Source organism: Mercurialis annua, linkage group LG7 (assembly GCF_937616625.2).
Source record: "Mercurialis annua linkage group LG7, ddMerAnnu1.2, whole genome shotgun sequence".
NCBI lineage: Eukaryota > Viridiplantae > Streptophyta > Magnoliopsida > Malpighiales > Euphorbiaceae > Mercurialis > Mercurialis annua.
Window position 1 is genome coordinate 11,087,922 of NC_065576.1, and position 20,147 is coordinate 11,108,068.

Here is a 20,147-nt window from a genome sequence, read left to right on the forward strand (position 1 = left end):
TGTAAATGTTGTATATCTACCCCTATTTGAAAATGATGAAGGCAAGGAATCATATTCCAACACTCATGTTCCTCTTCCTTACTAAGGAAACCCTACCTGCACACCAAATTTTAAGAAAGCTTATTGCAAGCAGTGACGGGCGCAAATTTTTTATCGAGAGTGGCCCAGTTTTGAATACATATTAGATAAAAATACCTTAAAACATTAAAACCTGAAAAAAAATCATAAAGTCACTAATTAGTACAATATTTTTATAAATGTACAATCAAATACGAGAAATACACAACAAAATAATTGCAAATACATTAAAAAAATATTCATCGAGATACTAGTTATAGTAATTTATGTTTTTTTCTTCTTCAGAAGTTTCATTTATATGTTAAAATATCAATATTAAAACAACAAGATAATTAAGTTGAGCATTGAATCTTAATGGTTGATGCCAAATTATAATAATTGTAATAAGCAAAAATCTATGATGTATTGAATTTATAAATATATAGAAACAGAACTTTAACTTTCATGGTATTTTTGTTGGATAACTTTGGATTTGCTAAGTCAAATTTTTGTGTGTAATTTTCTTTATAATGTGAATTCTATGGACAATTGAAATTAACTAAACACTAAATAGTAAAAACATATACAAATTGCAGCAAAATTAAAAAAAAATAATTAAAGCAAACACTTATCATCAATAATAATAGAGTTTCTCATAAAGAAAAATTGCAAAGTGTAAAAGTAGGCAATGTATGAAATTGTTTAACGAATTATCAAGTTGAGTGATGTTGGTCGTTGGTTTGAAGATGCAGAGCAAGCAACTATTAGCAAATAAAGAAGAAGATAAAAATTGCATTGAAATGAAATATATATAAGATAAAAAATCATCAACTTTCGCGTGTTTTTTATATTTAATATAAATTTTTAATTTTAGCATACAAATACATGAACTTTTAAAATTTTGCGGTAATAACACTGACACCATTTTAAGTGTAAAACGATGCCGTTTTGGATGTAAAACGACACCGTTTTTGATTAAAAACGACATTGTTTTGAATGAAAAAGCACAAACGTGATACATAATTGTAAAACTGGAAAGTTCATGTTAAATATGCCGAAATTAAAAGTTCATGCTAAATACCAAAAACACGGAAAAATTGGTGTTTGTTATTCATTTAAACCTATATATAAAAAGTTATGATGTTAAAGTTGAGAAAAGATAGTGGAGATCATAAGATTCTTGTGGTAGGACTAGCCTTAGGCAAAATGAAACTGTAGGCATAAAATATTTATCAATTTTTTAATTATAATTGATGCTATTTTATTGTGACAATTCAAATTTTCTACGTGAACCATATTTTCCACATTAGAACTTAAAACGGGTTGAACAATATTATTATCGATTAAATTTTGTTCTTCACCTAATTCACATGTTTCGACTAATGAATTGAAGCTCAAATGGTATAAGCGTTGCGCAAATGCCAAGGTCGTGGATTCAAGTCCTCCCACAAGGGCTCCCCCCTCCCCAATTATCAAAAAGAAAAAAAAATTCACATGTTTCGTAAGCTCTAGATTTGATCGTTTTATTTTCTAAACTTTTGTAATTTTAATTTTCAAAATTTACTCCTTATTATTAATTAAAAGATTATTAAGTCCACCTTTTTGAGTTTTAATTAATTCTTCAATTCTTTTCTTTTTTCATTTTTCATATTCTCATTCAAAAAAATTCGTAGACATTTTTTCAAAATAAACTGAAATAAGACAATATAGTAAATAAAATAAAAAATTATCCCCTGAATTTCAAAAAGCAACTAGTGATGAATTAATTAACTATATTGTCACCTTCATTGCATTATTTTTATAGGAGTTCTATTAATTTAACTTATCTAAAGAATTTATAATAAACTAAATTAATAATTAAAAAAGAGAAAAATAATGACTAACTAGAAATAATGGTTTAGAAAAAAATTATGAAACTAGAGAAAAATTATGAGATTTTACAATTTTAAAGAAACAAATTTCGCATTACGTGCTATGCACGTGGCTCGTAATCTAACTCGTCAATGAACTATTAGTAAATTTATTATAATTATATCAATTTTTATTTATAATTAATATTAAATTAGCTAAGGATTTTTATAAAAGTAATATAATATATTCGGTTATTAAATTTTTTTCCATACTGAATTTATTATTTTTTTGGTTTTGTAATAACCGTAATTAAATAATTTTATTAATAATATCTTTAAAAATAATAAGATAAAAATGTAAATAATATTATATTGACCAAATACAGTATCTTAATTTTGTAGTTCAATCAAACTAAAAGATAGGTATTCCTACTAATTTAGAGACAATTTAGTTATTTTTTACATACTAAAAACTAAATTTTAGATAATTTAGCTACCTATTCTAATTAGAAATTTAATTACAGTAATGATTAATTAAATAACTAATTAGTTAATGACTATAAAACATTTATTTAGTAGTTAGCTGAAAAAGATTATTCAGTAAATTTGCCTGTCCCTCCCCCCATCCGTGTTTTTATATATTAAATTAGCGTTTCGCCACGTGCTACACACATGAGCGACATTTATATGACCCGTGAGCGATATTTACATGACCTGTTATATAATTAATAACAAATAATATTTGAATGCTAATTAATGTAAATATTTTAATTAAAGTAAACTACTAATTGAATATAATAGCTTACAAATTAATTAATATGTTAGACCCCTAATTAACATAAACTACTACTTCACACGCGTCCTCAAATTTTTTTATTTAATAATTTTATTAAAAAAAAATTAAAAATACATATAGAGAAATATAAAATTCTGAATTATTTAATATAAGCTAGACTATATAATACCACTTCTTAAATTGAAATGACTTCTATTATAACAACACTTCTATTAGCTTAAACTATGATTTAATTATTTATTAAACTCCTATATAATCATTTAATATGTTGAAGGCTCATTTAGTAATTTTGATATTTTTTTTAAAATTAAACTATAGTATGCGCGTGAATTTATATGATCCGTTCTGCATTTATAATATTATGCTATTAAATTTAACACTTCAGATATTTCTCTTATTAAATGACTAATATTTATATGACCCGCTATATATATTTATTTAATATTAAACTATTTTTATTTTCTATTAATTTTTGAATAACATAAATATATAAAAAGCCAACAACTTCAGTTGCTTTGCCTACAGATTATCAAATCAAGCATTCTCAATTAGGATAAAATGAGTACCTATTAAAATTAAACTAATAAGCGGATAGAATTGTTGAACAATCTGACCTTGTGGAAAATTGAAGAAATATGCCACCACAATTTACTTTCAATTAAAAGATATAAAGTAAAGTAATTTGTTCCTTGTATAACACAAACTCAATGTAATATTTTTGTATCGGTGATATCTTTTCTTTTAATAAATTTATTTTGTTAGACTTACATTTACACTTAACTTCTTTATTTTTATTTATATTAGACTTATAATTATTTTTAATTTAATAAAGATTAATGCGGTAATTTGCCCCCCCCCCCCCCCTACATTTAAGATAGTTATAGATATTGTGAATAAATAAAAATTTATTAAAACAAAAAAAATTATAAAAAATGTTTGAAAAGTTATTAAGGTAATTTACAATATTTGTTTGATTTTTTTAAATATAACTGTTGCTTAAATTTATTAAAATTTAAGATAACAAAATGATTTTTTTTGATTTAATTTCAGCGTTCAACTTCAAAATTTATTAAGATAATCTTGACCCTTTATTATTCATTATCTAGTACACTAATGTGCTTGCAGTATACAATTAGTCAACTATAACTTCAATGTGGGGCCAAATTATTTTTGAGGCCCTCATAAATCTAACGCCCTAGGCCGGGCATGTCTGGTGGTTAAATTTGAGTTGGGGGGGGGGGGGGGGTCCAGTGTCACCCTTCACCCAGTAATATATCCGTAACTGGTTGCAAGTGAGTATAATTCCACTCGTTAGGGAAGTTCTCGAAGTAAAAAACTGATACAGGGCAGAGGTTCGTCGTGACGATGTTGATGCTGGCTATGGTGTGGTGGTTGGATGGTTGCTGAAAAGGGGTGGTTGTTGGTGGTGTTTGGTTTAGGGTTAGGGTTTTGGAAGAGAGACATGGTCGGTTTTTTTTTATGATATGGGCTAATTTTCCTTCTTTAAAGTAATTTCAGGGATAGTTTTGATTACTAGAGATTTCAATGAAATTCTTCACCCCCATAAGAAAACTAACTGCTCAGTTTATTCTTCTTCTATGTCTGTTTTTAATGAATTTGATTATTAATAATTCTTTACATGGTTGCTCTTTTATTTGGAAACTTCTCTATCTAAGTCTCAAATTGAGCACTGTCTAAATATTGTTTTTTACTCTTTATTACTTGTATCATTTTGTGTGTGTACGACCCATTTTCATGAATCGCGACTGGCGGTAGGATATGGGTAATGTAGTACCAAAACCCGTAGCTAGCCTTTTAATGAACATACAAACACATAAACCTGCAGAAAACCAATGCTCGGGGGCAACCGAGACTTCAGCCTAAATCTAGCAGTTATAATATTCAACAATTAAAATAACATGCTTTCCAATAATAGTATTAATTCGGTTCAACATAAATAATTCTGAATAATAATATAACATGTCAAAGTAATAATAATCCAGTCGGACCAATCCGACAACAACTAAAATAAAATAAAGACGTCTAGTCAACTACTGCGGTCTAAGAATAAAATAGTTGATAGTTCTACTAAAATAAATGGAACCTCCGAAGAAAAGTAAATGCGGAGATCACCAGACTCTCTCAGATCATAACCCTGGGAAAAATTGGGAAAACAACGGGGTCAGATATACTGAGATGAGTTTATACCACTATCTACATTTATTCAGTGGAAAACCTTTAAAACCGTTTAAAACATTTAATAACGATATTACGAATAATAGTTAGAACCTTAATCCACAATTCTAAATAATAAACATAATCCAATAGGTCTGGTCCCGAGAGCTGAGCTACACCGAGTTACCACTGACCACACTTATACCAGAGTCCCGAGAGCTGATCTACACCGAGTTACTCTACCTGGTCCCGAGAGCTATGCTCACACCGAGTTACCACATTTCCATATATAACTTACCCAGATCAATACCGGTGCGCACGCAGTCCTAATGATGCCCATTAGGTAGCATGTTCCAACTAAGAGCCATAATATAAAAACAGTTCGAAATATACGTACAGTATATATTTAATATTAAAATAACAATTTACTTAATAAAGCGGTAAATAGTAAGTACAAACTCACTGCTTGCTAATCCACGTGAAAACCGGCAAGCAACTAATCCTGCTTCGCCTCTGGAGCACGAACAACAGACGGGTCTAGACAAATAAAATAATTATAAAAAACAGACTCTAACTCTAGAGAGTACTAGACACCACATAGGAATAGCACAAATAACACGTCGAAATTAAATAATCCAAAGCAACACAAAATACCCAAAAGGTAATAAAGTCCAATTAATATAAGTCTATTGAGTTCTCGCTTAAAATCCAATTTATAAATATTATTTAATAATCTTTAAATTATAATTAATTTCCAAATAGTGGGTTAGCCGAGTTACCAATAACTACCAAGCTAACCCCACTTGTCGGGTGACCCAAGTCTAACCCGACTCAAAACATTTATCAATATAAACCCGAGTTTATATTTAGAAAACAATTCAATAAAATAATAACCCATTTTAAAAGCGGAACTCAATAACTTCAATTTCAAGTAACCCAAGTTACAACCCAAAAACTTTAATCTTATAAAAGTTTAGGGACTAAATTGTACTTTAGCCAATTAGGGACTAAACTGTACTTTTGCCAATTAGGGACTAAATTGTACTTTAGCCAATTTGATATTTAAAATCAAATTAATTACTTTTGTTCATAATCAATACAAAATACAACGTTACAAATTAAAAATTTACTTAATTTAGTTATAAAAACGTTTAGGGACCAATTTGTAATTTAGCCAAATTATACGTCAAAAGATATTCGAAGTCCAATATAATTACCCGAGTAATTATATTAATTAAATTTCTGAATTCGCTTTCGTTTATAACATTTAATTACAATTCAAAACGAAATCCAAATTATTAGGTAATATTTAACTTTAGGGATTTACTTGATTTAGCCTAAACAATTAAATGATCAAAATGTATATTTGACCATCTTCAACATTTCAAAATAAAAGGAATCCCCCGCCTAAGCTTGCTGCCATACCCGAAGATTCAAACCTTCAATTTTTCATCATCAAACTCAACCAAATATACATAAGACAATATATATAACCAATGTAATCATCCAAAGATGGCAGTAAAGCCATGAACCCTAGAAACCAAGAAACAGAATAGACATGACGAAGGGGAATGAAAATCGCTGAACTCAATTCGAACACAAATCCACCTAGGCAACTATACAAAATCTAACAACAATCTATTCAAGAGATTTATACTCATTTAACAATCAAATTCATGGCCAAAGGAAATGAAACCATCGGTAGTGGCAATGAAGGAGAACAAATCATATAAACAACCAAAAACGATAAACCGAACGGCGAATGGAACGAGATCGATAGCGTACCGTTCAACGAAAATGAGGTGGGGGATCGAAGGTACGCGAGTCTAGATCGTCCGGAAACAAACGGTATTGATTTCGATCTAGAAACGAAAGAGAACGAATCAAATTACGGAAGTGCCGTTTAAAGTTAAAACTGAAAACTGAATACAACTTACCAAAGCTTTTTCTGAAACTTTGAGGCGATTAAGATCTGTGAATTTTCAGAGGAAAAACGAGATGATGGAGGCTATGGATTGTTTGTAGCGTGGGGAATGATTTGAGGTAAGAAAATTTCGTAAAAATAGGGAGTAGTTAGGTTAGAACAAGTGACGAATGTGTCCCCATGGACGGATATGGCAAGTTCCGAACGAGAACAGCCAAACTGGCTTGATTCTCATTCGAGAATGCCTGGTCTCGTACGAGACCCGTCATCAAACGAGGTTCTCGTTCGAGAACCAACAAATTCTCGAACGAGAACCTGTTGTTGAACCTCAGGTCTCGTTCGAGACCTGAGTTGGCAGCAAGTGGTTCAACCACTTGGTTGAACCACACCTTAATGTATTTTTTTTATTTGAACCTAAACCGAACCGAACCAAAATTTAAACTACGAAACGAACCGCCTCCCGAAAAACTCAATTTATTTCCAAAAACACATTTAGAAAAATTTAAAAATTTTCGGGATATTAAAGCCAAGGTGAGAGTGAATAGCTTGATAATAACGATCGGTTTAGGTCATTAGAGGAGGAAAATCAAAGAATGAATCTATAGAGTAAATGGAAATTAGAAGGTTTGACTTGCATGTTCTCATGATGAGAGGTATCATCCTCACAACCTACTTGAGTGTCTTGATGCAACGAAGGAAAGTTAACACCATAAAAATAAAAATAGACAAAAGTTTGAGGATCTTGTTTAATAACATGGGGCATGAGTGAGATAAGAAAGATCGAGCGACATATTTCAGTGTTTTGGTGCGTCGGAGACGAGACACTAAGAGAACTCATTTCGACATAGGCCGTGATGTGAATAACGTAAAAACCAATAACCCTACCTAATAAAAGAAAGCTAATAGTATTTTATGTTATTCATCATACACTATATAAAGATAAAGTCAAATTTAGTAGGTTTTATGATCACATGCATTTATAATATAGGTAATATAAGGCAATGAAAATACCTAAGCGATATATAGTCATAGAAGTTAACTTTAACCACATTGTGGTGAGGAATACCTCAATCCTTCTGCAAATGCTTGGCTGCTGCTAAGGTTTTTTCTCAGGTTTCTGCAGCTGCTGTGACTCCAGGAGCAGACCTGATGCACGTAAATGTCACTACTACTGCCCATTCAGTCAATGATTTTGACCTTATCCAACGTCAAAGGCATGCTGTTTCTTCTCCCTGGGATGATCATTATGTTGGTGGATTAAATAACGGTTTGGCAGCTGCTTCTCTTCATGGCTATTTTAATACTGCAACAGGTCCACTTTTTCTTCATGGAGCTGCTGCCAATGGCCATGATCTTGGAGCTGTTCATTCTCATTCTGCTTTTGTTAATCAATTGACGCGGAGATCTTTAACTCCGTTCAAGTGTGTTTGGACTTCTTCAGCGCCCCCGAGAGTTAAGTTCTTTATTTGGCTTGCTCTTCATGGTAGAATTCCTTCTCTTCAGTTTTTGACTATTCGCTCTATTATCTCGACGGAGAACTCCCTATGCTCTCTTTGTGGTGTGGTAGAAAGTCAAGACCACATTTTTATTCATTGTAGTTTCGCTAGAGGTATTTGGTGTGATATCCTTCAAAAAATTGATGTGGTTTGGGTTTTTCCATTGTCATTCTTTGATTTTATGACACAGTGGCAGGACAGTATTCCGAGAGGTCGTTATCGGAAATTATGGCAGGTTTTATGGATGATTGTTACTTGGGAAATTTGGAAGTGCAGGAACGGAAGAATTTTTAATAATAAGGTGTCAGACAAAAAAACAGTGATCTTTAGTTGTTTTACTAAAGCAGCTTGGTTGTTTAAAATTTGTGATAGGAATTTTTCATATTCTGGGTTAGATTTCTTTAGAAATCCCAGTTGTATTCTTTTTCCGGACTTTTGATGTTGTCTCTTTCTTAAGTTGTAGCCTAGAGTGTGCCACCTTGAGTGTGCCTCTTTTTTGTGCGAAAACTTAAGTTTGAGTCTTTGCCACGTCTTGTGGCTTTTTAATATACTTTGATTTATCAAAAAAAAAAAACTTTATTAATTTAATCCTTTAACTAATAGGGGTATATTTAATATGATTTGCATACATGTTATACGGAATTATAAAGAAATTAGGATAGAATATATATGATAAACTGCTCTATATATAGTGCGTAGAAAAGTTTTGTCGGCTATATATTCTTAAGCAAATGGATGCATGATATTAAATTTGCTTCAGGGTAGGCTATCAGGTATACACTTCCCTAAGTATTTATGTTTGTAGGGTTAGTATTCCATTAATGCAACCCAATAAATAAATAAACAAATAGTACAATGATTGAACCAGTATTTTCTCGAATTTTACAAAATTATTTATTTATTTATTTATTATTTAATATTATATGATTAATGTATAAATAAATTATTTAATTTTTTATAATTTTCTCCCAAAGGTAAGAGAATGTTTCCATAAGATAAGTATATAAATTAATTCAAAAAAATTGCTTTTAGATTTAAATATTTAATTAAATATTTTTTAAGTATTTTAATATAAAATGTAACAAATTTTTGTTTAGTGTGGTTTAAGTGGAATTTCTACCCAGATAATGGTTAGCCAGTTTACTACCAAACTGAATTAAATTAAGTATAGCTACTTACATCGGAGGGGTCTGTCGTTGTTACTCTTGGTTTTGTTTTACTGTTCATGACAGGACTTAGGTATAGGCCACTAAAGCCTATATCTATGGCTTAAGTTTTAGAGACTCCCATATTTTTTTAGGTTTAATATCTTAAAAAAAACCTCAATTTTATAATCCTTTTTCGATCATATCCTAACATTAAAAATTTATTAATTTTATCATATTTTAAATTTTATCGTTTCAATTGTACCCTGAAATATTAAATTAATGTATTTTTTATTTGAAAAAAAATAATCAAAAACGTTCTCCATATATAGTATATCTTAATTCTACATTAAAATTTATTTAAATATAGTTAAATTAATTAAAAATTTAAATTAGTTTTAATTTGATTATAGTGTTAGTTATTTTTTTTAAAATAAAAGACTTACTTGTACTTTTTAAAAGAAATGAATTTAATTTTATCTTTAAATTGTGGTTAGTTGAATGTTTTTATTATTTAAATAAAAAATTAATAAAAATTTAAAAATTAGGGTACAATTGAAACGATAAAATCAAAATAGGGTAAAATTGACAAGTTTTCAACGTCAGAATAGGATCAAAAAGGGGATATAAAGTCGGTTTTTTAAGATATTAGACCTTTTTTTTATAAACAATAATGTATAAAAAGAACACAAAAAATGACAAAAGACTTTAACTCTAAGCTTTCGCATAAAAAGTGGCACATTCAGGATATCACATTAGAAGATACGACAGAGAGAAAGACCAAAACAATACAAGTCAGGAGCCTAAAAATAAAATACAAAAAGAATTCCTAAGAAATTCAAACTCGAAGAGAAAACTTTATATTACAACATTTATATGCCGTAAAAAAATTCCGACCTTTTGACCTCTTTTTCGATCCTACACTAACGTTAAAAAATCATCAATTTTATCCTATTTTGCATTTTTGTGTTTTAATTGCACCTTAAAATATTAAATTGATGTCTTTTTCATCTTAAAAAAAATGTTCTCCATGTCTAGCATATATTAATTGTATGTGTTTAAAATTTATTTTAATTTAATTAAATTAATTAAGAATTTAAATTAGTTTTAATTTGATTATGATTTTTAGTTAGTTTTTTTAAAAATAAAGGACCTATTTATACTTTTTTGAATGAAAATATTTAGTTTTATCTTTAAACTTAGTTAATTGAATAATTTCATCATTTAAATAAAAAAATTAACAAAAATTAAAAAATTGGTGTACAATTGAACCAATAAAATGCGAAATAGGGTAAAATTGACTAGTTTTCGACGTTAGTGTAGGATCAAAAAGAGGTTAAAAGATCGGGATTTTTTTTGAAGGCACTAGGCTTATAAATAAAAGTTGCTTTAGTTAAACAATTTAAAATCAATGTCTCCCTGCTTGAATATTTATGTTGAAAGACTTTGATGTTCCTGCATTTTTATATCTCTCATAAAACCAAAAATGAAAAGACTTGCCAAAATATTCAATACAACCCTTTAGAAATGATATCGATCCATTATGACATAAACTCTCCCAAAGATCTAGGAAATGACCAAAGCACATCAAGTATTTGGAAAACACTACACCAGATATTTCTAGCGAATTTACAATGAATGAGAATATGAGATTGAGTTTCCACCACACCACAAATCAAGCACAAGGAGTTATCAACCGAGACAATACAATGAACAACCAAAAAATCCAGAGAAGGAATCCTACCATGTAAGATGAGCAAAATAAAGAATTTGCCTTTCGGTGGCGCATACAATTTCCACACAGAGGAGAAAACAAGTTGCCTCCCATGTGAAGTCTAAGCAACTGAATCAACCGTTGAATCAGGCCCAGCAAACATTTGATATCCATTCCAATACATACATTAGTATGTCGTTGATGGATTCCCGTTACAGCAGCAGGTCTTGGAAAAATCTGGTCCACTACGGACATGTTCTGGTCGAAAAGAAATAATGGTTGCTATATGGATTGAAGAATCATCTCTCAAACCAATCAACACATGACCATATACAAATCAAAAAAACATTCGTATAAAAGAAGCTGAAGTAAACACCTTGGACCTTGCATTCCAATATACCTCATCGCACTGCCCCACAATGCCAATAAAACCGGCCACACCTGATTGTAGCTCATGTAAAATTAAACTTTCAGCTCCCCTTAACCGGCGTCTCCAATGTTAACCCATATCCAAAACATCACGAATGGTAGCACTCTTGTGGTTTGAAAGATTGTAAAGACGAGGGAATAAATGTAATGCCAAACCATTACCCAACCACTTGTCATTCCACAATTAAATAACTGCTCCATCACCAATAACATATTTTAAATTATTGATAAAAACACCCCAAGTATTAACATCATTGCAGCAAATTTGTCTTATACCCCTCCAAATAAATGACAACATTTTCATATTACGATGGATCAAAAAATTCCAATCAACCACAAAAGAACTAGAGATCACCTTGAACCACAAAAAGCTACCATTATTAATTCTCAAATCCCAAATCTATTTAAAAAGAAGACTTTGATATCTAAGGTAAAGATTAAAAATTCCCAGATCCCTATTAGAAAAGTCTTAACAAATAACTTTCCAGGAGACCTAACCTAAGGTTCTAGAAAAACCATCCCTTTCAAAGAAAATGCATCATATATGACTGAAGTTGTTTCAGAACAAGAATAGGCATCCTGAAAACAGACATATAATAGACGAGAACACTGAATAAGACAAACTTAATAAGGACTAACCTTCCTGCAGGAGATAGCAGAGAACCTTTCCGAAGAGCCAAACGTGACTTAAAACATTCCACCACACTGTCCCAAGAGTTAGCAGAGAGCTTTCTATTGATAAGAGGAAGACTCAAATACTTGATCAGAAAAGAATCGATCTTACAACCAACCGTCTGATGTGCTATCAATAGGTCAACGTTAGTCACATTAACTCCCATAATGGAACTTTTATAAAAATTAATCGTCAAACCAGAGATCAACTCAAAACAACAAAGGATACGAGTATAATTCATAAACTTTTCAATATCAAAAGCAATGTATAAAATAGTGTCATCCCCAAACTGAAGCTGAAAGATAGTGTTGGACAAAGTCATTTTCATCTCTCTAAGTTTGCCTTTGACAATGAATTTAAAGGTTCTAATATTGTTTATTAGTATGTAGAAACATATTAAAACCATCGTGGGTTGATTCGGAAGTTTCTAGCGAGAATCAAAAAAATCCAAATTTACAAAGTTCTAGTAGCAAAATCGCGTATGCGACAGATAAGAGTCACGAGAGCGACATATGAAGCACGGGCGCGACAAAGGAGAGTCACAGGCGCGACTGCCTGAAGTTTTCACATGCTTTCCAAACGGCAAATGTCACGGGCGCGCCACCAAGCTGTCAGGGGGCGAGTCTTATATCTTTTGGAGTTCAAGGCTACTTTCAGACTTTCTAGTTATCAACTGACACTTGGTAAAGTCCTATTGGAAGATTCAAGATGATCAGGTTTCACGGGCACGACTTTTTGCTTTTCAGCAAAAGTTGAATCTTTTCTTAGAAGACTTAGAGAAGAGTTGTTAGGGTTATAAATACCCCTCAACCACCATATTTATATGATTAGACACTCTAAAAAACAATAACAACTATAAACTTTCAATTCATATCTTACTTCATTAATTGTGCATCTTAATTGATTGATAATCAATACTTTGATTTATTTAGTGTTTTTGGGTTTGTGATTAACCTTAAAAAATCACTTAGTGAGTTGATGTTTAGCTCTAGAAAAACATTCTTTGTAATTTGTTAGGTGTTAAGCTTAAAACAGCCCCATTAGTGAATTTATTACAAATCTCAATCTTTGATCAAATTGATTCTATTCCACTCTAAATTTCCCGTGTTTTTCTTCTATCTCTAAAACTTCCAATCTAAACACCAATCCATTTTTAATTTACTAAAATAACATAATCCACCGACCTTTAAGGTATTATTTGGGACTTAAATTGGCATCAGAGCTAGTTTGCTCATATTTTTTGCTTAATTGCGAGTTCTTCGATCCAAATGACTACCGAAAATTTCAATAATACTCTTCGTCCTTTATTTGATAGAACTGATTATCCAAATTGGAAATTTTGGATGGAAAATTATCTTGATATTGATGATGTTTATCTTTGGGGTATGGTGCTTGATGGATATGGTGTTCTCACCGAAGAAGAAGATGGTGTTGTAGTGCCTTGGACAAAGAAAGAGTAGACAAGGAATCAAATTCAAGCTAATGCCCTCAATCGGAAGGCAATTTGTGTGATCTTTTCCTCTTTGTGTAGAGAGGATCAAGGAAGGGTTCAACATTGCTTAACCACTCAAGACATGTGGAAGATACTTGAGAACTATCATAAAGGAATAGTTTAAGTGAAGAACAAAAAAGTTGCGCTTTTTGTTGGGGAATACGAAGCATTCAAGAGCAAGGCAAATGAGAACATCGCCAAAATCACTAATAGGCTACTTACTATCATTATAAACCTCAAGAAGCTTGGCAAGCATTAAACTCTTAGCCCCAAGATTTTAAGAATTTTTGTTTTTGTAAATAATTAATTTATTAGCACAACCACAAAAAAGTGGGAGGCAAAAAGCCTTTCGAGAAAGGCAAAAGAGCTACACAAAATTACAGAAAAAGTCTAAATTTCTAAAGAAATTATTGTCGGAAAAGACAAAACCCGATTACTATCCTTGTAAAAAGTAATAGACTTGCAAATAATAGAATAAACACTACTAAAATGCTGCCTTATAGCGACAGATTTTTCCGTCGCTAAAAGCATGAAATCCGTCGGCAAAATCCTCGTCGCTAATTTGTTAGCGACGGACCAAAAAAATTGGCGACGGATGTTTCAGAAATTGCCGACGGATTTTAGCGACGGATTTAAATCCGTCGCTAACTGAAAAAAATAAAAAATAAAAAATAGTAAATCGTAAAAATAAATTATTATTATTTAATCGGTCACACACCCGTAACCCTCCGTCACCCACCCGTCGCCCTCCGTTACCCATCCGTTGTCTCCATCACCCACTCGCAATTTTTACAAACTTCTCAGTAGGTCATCCATCCTTCCCATTGCTCCCACTCATTGCTCTTTAACTTTGAAGTTCTCCCGCGCGTAGATCCACCTGAACCAGCTCAGCTTCTTGTTATGTATATATGTATATATGTATATTTATATTTAAATGTAACTAAAAAATAACAAATACTTCCTCCCACATTTTAAGATAATAATTTTTTATAATAGTTATTTTAAATAATTATTAATGAATAAATAAATAACAATGTTTTTAATATATTTTATAAATAATTATGTTATATTTAAATAATATTATATTTAATTAAAAAAATAATTATTATTTTTTCTTTAATAATTATTTTTTTAAATAACTTTTTGATAAAAAAATTTATTTTTACGATTTTTTTTTTTATTTTTTTAAATTAGCGACGGATTTAAATCCGTCGCTAAATTAGCGACGGATATTTTACCGACGGATTTTGAATCGATCGCTAAAATCCGTCGGTAAAACACAGTTTTTTAGTAGTGAAACTATAGAACTCGAATCTACCATCTCATGTCGAAAAAACGCTTGTTTCTTGCTTTTTAAATTTCTCAAATTCCGAAAAACCAGAAAGCTTGCCATAGATTGCGATGCCGATTATGTGAAAGAGAACTCCAATAGTAAAAAAAAAGTGAATAGACGAAGGTGCTGCCCACTTTTTATTGCAAGGACTAACAATATCGTTCCAAGTAAGCAAGTAAAACGGAAATGATAATATGACTAACAATAGCGTTTCAAATAAGACGAAGGTGCTGCCCACTTTATGCTTAGTAATTGTTTTTTGTAGGGATTTTTTTTGTAATTTGAATTCTTTTCTATTTAAAAGAGAAGATTAAATTCAATAAAGTAATAAATAATTTAAACGAAAATAAAACAAAAAGAGAGTTGGTAATATTTGAAGGAACTATCATTAAAATCTCAAAAATTAAATTTATTAAAGAACAGAAAATGCAAGGGAAATTAATGAGATTTTCCGCTTAATAGACTTGTGACGAGATTCTATTCACGGGACCATAACAAACCGAACGCTACAATTGATTATCGCTTCCTTTTACTAATTCAACTTCCTAAATAATATGTGGATATATTTGAAATGATTCATATAAATTTTAGAAGTAATGTTAAATTAATTCATAAATTATACATGCTTTCTCAATTTAATTGCGAATTTTAAAACGTCTCAATTGTATGCAGAAAATTTTATTTTTTTCTCAATTCAATACATATGTTGACGTACCATTTTTTCATTGGTGTGATTTTACTGAGGTGGTCATCAATTTTGGCAGCCACGTCAGTATTTTGAACACGTGTATCGGATTGAGGAAAAAAATGAAATTTCATGTATACAATTGAAACGTTTTAAAATTCGTGATAAAATTGAGAAACAGGTATTAATTTATGAAATTTTTTTAACATTACTCCAAAATTTTAAACAAAACTGAAAGATAGAATAAAATTAGTTGCGTAAAATAGTATATAGTATATTGCCTAACGTTCTAGGCAGAAAATCATATACTAGCTACTCTTAATGAGCTCTATATGACATGAAATAATTGCTTCAGGGTAGGGTGTAAGATGTACACTTCGCTACGTATTTTTGTCTACGAATTTATGTTTGTAGGGTTAGCATTCCATTAATGCAACCAGACTAAAAAAATAATAGAATTACAAATAAACGATAATTCTTTTTGAATTTTACAAAGCTATAAATAACTGTTATTTTATACTATGTATTCCTTTTTTTTTTTAAATGATATATTCATTAGTCAAAGACAGCAATTGCATAGATGATAATTTCGGATGGGACACATTAACCAAAACTGATAAAAAAAAACAGTGCCCATGAGAGCCATTCCAGCTAAATGATGAGCAAGAATATTCGCTTTTACGTTTATATATCAATAGTCAGAAGCCTACAATCTTGAACTATTAAAACTAACTTCAATATATGGCAAATTTGTATGTTGAAGAGATTCACCACATCCTTTGCGTCTGATTGGACATTAAACGGGTGAGATTTGTTTTCTTTGCCAACAGAATTCCATCGGGTTAAATGTTTTTGCGGTTTTCGAGCTACAGCTTTATAACGAAACCGTTATCAAAAAGTTATAAAATGATTAGTGAACTATAGTTATGTAACAAAACGATTATAAAAAGTCATAAAATAGTTATCTAAGTATAATTTTTTAACAAAATGGTTAGCGATTTGCTGATCTGGATAAGGCAAAGATGGACATTTAAGTAAAAGTCGGTAATTGTTATGTAAAAAATTATAGTTTGGTAACTGTTTTATTAATTTTTATAATTTAGTAACCTTTTTATTATAAAATTATGGTTCGATAATCAATTTATAATTTTCATAATTCGGTAACGAATTTGTTAATTATAAAGTCATAGTTCGATAATAACAATTTTTTTAACCTGAATTCCATCCCTAATACCCTTAGCTTCAATAACACATACTAAGCTCTCACCATGCCATTCCAGTCTCTTATTACAGCACCTACACTGTCAAAACTTACATCCACATTTATGCAGAACACGTCTCTTTTCTTGGTGGGATCAGCTGCCCCCTCATCTTTTCCTGACGAGTGTTTTATAATCATTAACATACCTTCGGCACATTTCAGAGTTCATGAACTTGTCCTTTATAAGACTTCCCTAACTATGGAAAAGAAAATCCTTCACATTCCAAGACATCTATGGTTTGATGACATAGACAAGATCCCATGTGTCCAACACTTTCTTAGCTTCAATACAAACTATCAGATTCATCTTAACAAGAATCCAGTTCTGGTAAATAAATTAACGGATATTAAACTTTCTGGGTCACTCAAGTATCAGGAAATCTCAAAAAGGTCACTAAAGTCATTTTTCTTATAAAATAGTAACTGAACTATACTTTTTATTACAAAAGGGTTCATCCATATAAAACGACGTAAAAACTTAACATTTTTGCTTACGTGACAAAGCCAAAATTACAAAAAGAAACATAGTTCAGTGATATCTATGGTTTGATGACATAGACAAGATCCCATGTGTCCAACACACACTTAGCTTCAATACAAACTATCAGATTCATCTTAACAAGAATCCAGTTCTGGTAAATAAATTAACACATTTTTAGGTCTAAACATTTTATTCAGAGTTTTAATTCAAAAGGATACACTTTGGTTTAGTGCAATTTAAGTGGATACCAACAAAATCCAACCAGATAATTGCTAGACAGTGTACTATTTTTACTACCAAACTGAATTAAATCTAAGATAGCAACAAAATCATACAAAATCAAACCGGTAGGGTCTGTTATGCATGTTGGTTTAGTTTTCTGTCTCCTGCCCCTTTGCTAGGTCATGCACGTCGGTTTATTATAGTAGTTGAATATGATTAATTTTCATGTTTAACACACTTGGCCACTTGGTTACGTATAGCAGATTATAAAATTAGGGCAAAATTCTATATATTGAGTACAGTAGCAAGCTTGAACACACACCAATGGCATTAATAAGCCTATCAGAAATCTTTCTAGCATTTTTAAGCTTTGTCATTCTTCGCTTTCTTTTAAATACTAATGGCCAACCGATAAATTGGCCGTTCGTCGGAATGCTGCCGGATACTATCTTCAACTTTCACCGGATTCATGAAAGGATTACAGAAGTTGTAGAGCAAGATGGTCTCACGTTTTTGTACAAAGGACCTTGGTTTTCCAATGTCAAGATTTTAGCTACAGTGGATCCAGCGAACATTCACTATATAATGAGCTCCAATTTCCAAAATTTTCCAAAAGGGCATGAATTCTCTAAGATATTCAACATTCTTGGAGATGGCATTTTCAATTCGGATTACGATTCTTGGAAGAATCAAAGAAAGCTTGCTCAAGCATTGATTAATCATCGACAATTTAACCGATTCTTGGTGAAAACATGTCAAAACATGGTGGAGAAAGGGCTTGTTCCGGTTCTTGAGCACGTAGCGGATCAAGAATGCGTGGTGGACTTGCAAGATTTGTTTCAAAGATTTACATTTGATATCACATGCGTGTTGGTTACGGGAATTAATCCGAAATGCCTATCCGTCGACTTTCCCCAAGTCGATTTTTCAAAAGCTATGGATGATGCTGAGGAAGCTCTATTCTATCGGCATTTCTGGCCAGAAATTTCGTGGAAGATACAAAGATGGCTAGGGTTTGGTCCAGAATGGAGAATGCAAAAAGCTCACAAAGTTCTTGACGATGTGACAGCCGAATATATATCAAGAAAACGAGAACTATTAAAGGAACAGTCCGGTTCGGAACAAGATGAAGAAGAAGGAGTTGATTTGTTAACATCATACATGAGTAACGAAGCCGGAATTAACGGTGCAAAACCGGATGATAAGTTCCTGACAGATACAATTCTAAATTTCTTACTAGCAGGAAGAGACACAACTAGTTCTGCCCTAACTTGGTTTTTCTGGAACATTTCCAAGAATCCAAAAATACTGTCCAAGATAAGAGAAGAAATCAAAGAAAAATGCTCCGTATTCGACCCGAAGGAGCTAAACAGTCTGGTTTATCTTCACGGAGCTTTATGCGAATCATTAAGGCTATACCCACCGGTTCCATTTCAGCACAAAGCTCCTTTTCGTGAAGATACACTACCAAGTGGACATAAAATCAAACCAGACACTAAAATAGTATTTTGCTTGTATTCAATGGGGAGAATGGCGTCAATATGGGGAGAAGATTGCTTAGAATTTAAGCCAGAGAGATGGATTAGTGAAGGAGGGAAAATAAAACATGAACCATCGTACAAATTCTTATCATTTAATGCAGGGCCAAGGACTTGTCTTGGGAAAGAAATTGCATTCACGCAAATGAAGGCGGTGGCAGCTAAAATTCTGCATAGTTATAATTTTGAATTAGTGGAAGGCCATCATGTGTCTCCGGAAACTAACTCCATCATTCTCCAGATGAAATATGGCCTAATAGTCAGGATTAGCAAGAGATGGGTTTAAATTTAATTTCGTGCATTGCTATGTCATTCTTTCAGTGTATAAGTGCATGTATTTATTCATTTTTCATTTTTCTGTGGAAAAGATGTGGAGTAATTCTTCATGTAAAAATCCCAATATCCTTTTTAATTAATGTCAAATGTAAGAAGTTCCATTTGTATTTTATTACTTTTTTAATTTAAATTTCCCATTTATTTTATCTTAATAGTTCAACAAAACTTTCTTTTATGAATCAAAATTGTATTTTATTAATGACTATGAATGGTTACTGTTAGATAGTGCAAACAATTATACGAGTCACGAATTATGCCAAATATAATTACAGTAGAAAAATTCCCAGGAAAGATTGGAGGGTCACGAGCGGACCACTTAAATACCAACCTCCTTAGACATAATTTTAACTATATGTAATTAACCGCATAATACAACTTGCTATATTTTGCATTAACAAGACATCATTAACGTAAACCCTAAGGATCTCTAAAACTAAAGAATTATATGCTCACATGTAAGAGATCCAATGAACTAAAGCTGATTGGATATTAAGATTCAGATTTTGGTAGATACATTGATAGTAGAAATTCCACATTTGG

The 20,147-nt window shown here is 31.3% G+C and overlaps 1 protein-coding gene across 1 annotated transcript; it reads left to right on the forward strand.

Moving 5' to 3' along the window:
• Positions 1-17,988: 17,988 nt before the first annotated feature.
• LOC126654883 (alkane hydroxylase MAH1-like) lies at positions 17,989-19,737 on the forward strand. Its single transcript, XM_050348880.2, has one exon. It carries the CDS (start codon positions 18,058-18,060, stop codon positions 19,555-19,557), a length of 1,500 nt encoding a protein of 499 aa, XP_050204837.1. The 5' UTR covers positions 17,989-18,057; the 3' UTR covers positions 19,558-19,737.
• Positions 19,738-20,147: the final 410 nt, after the last annotated feature.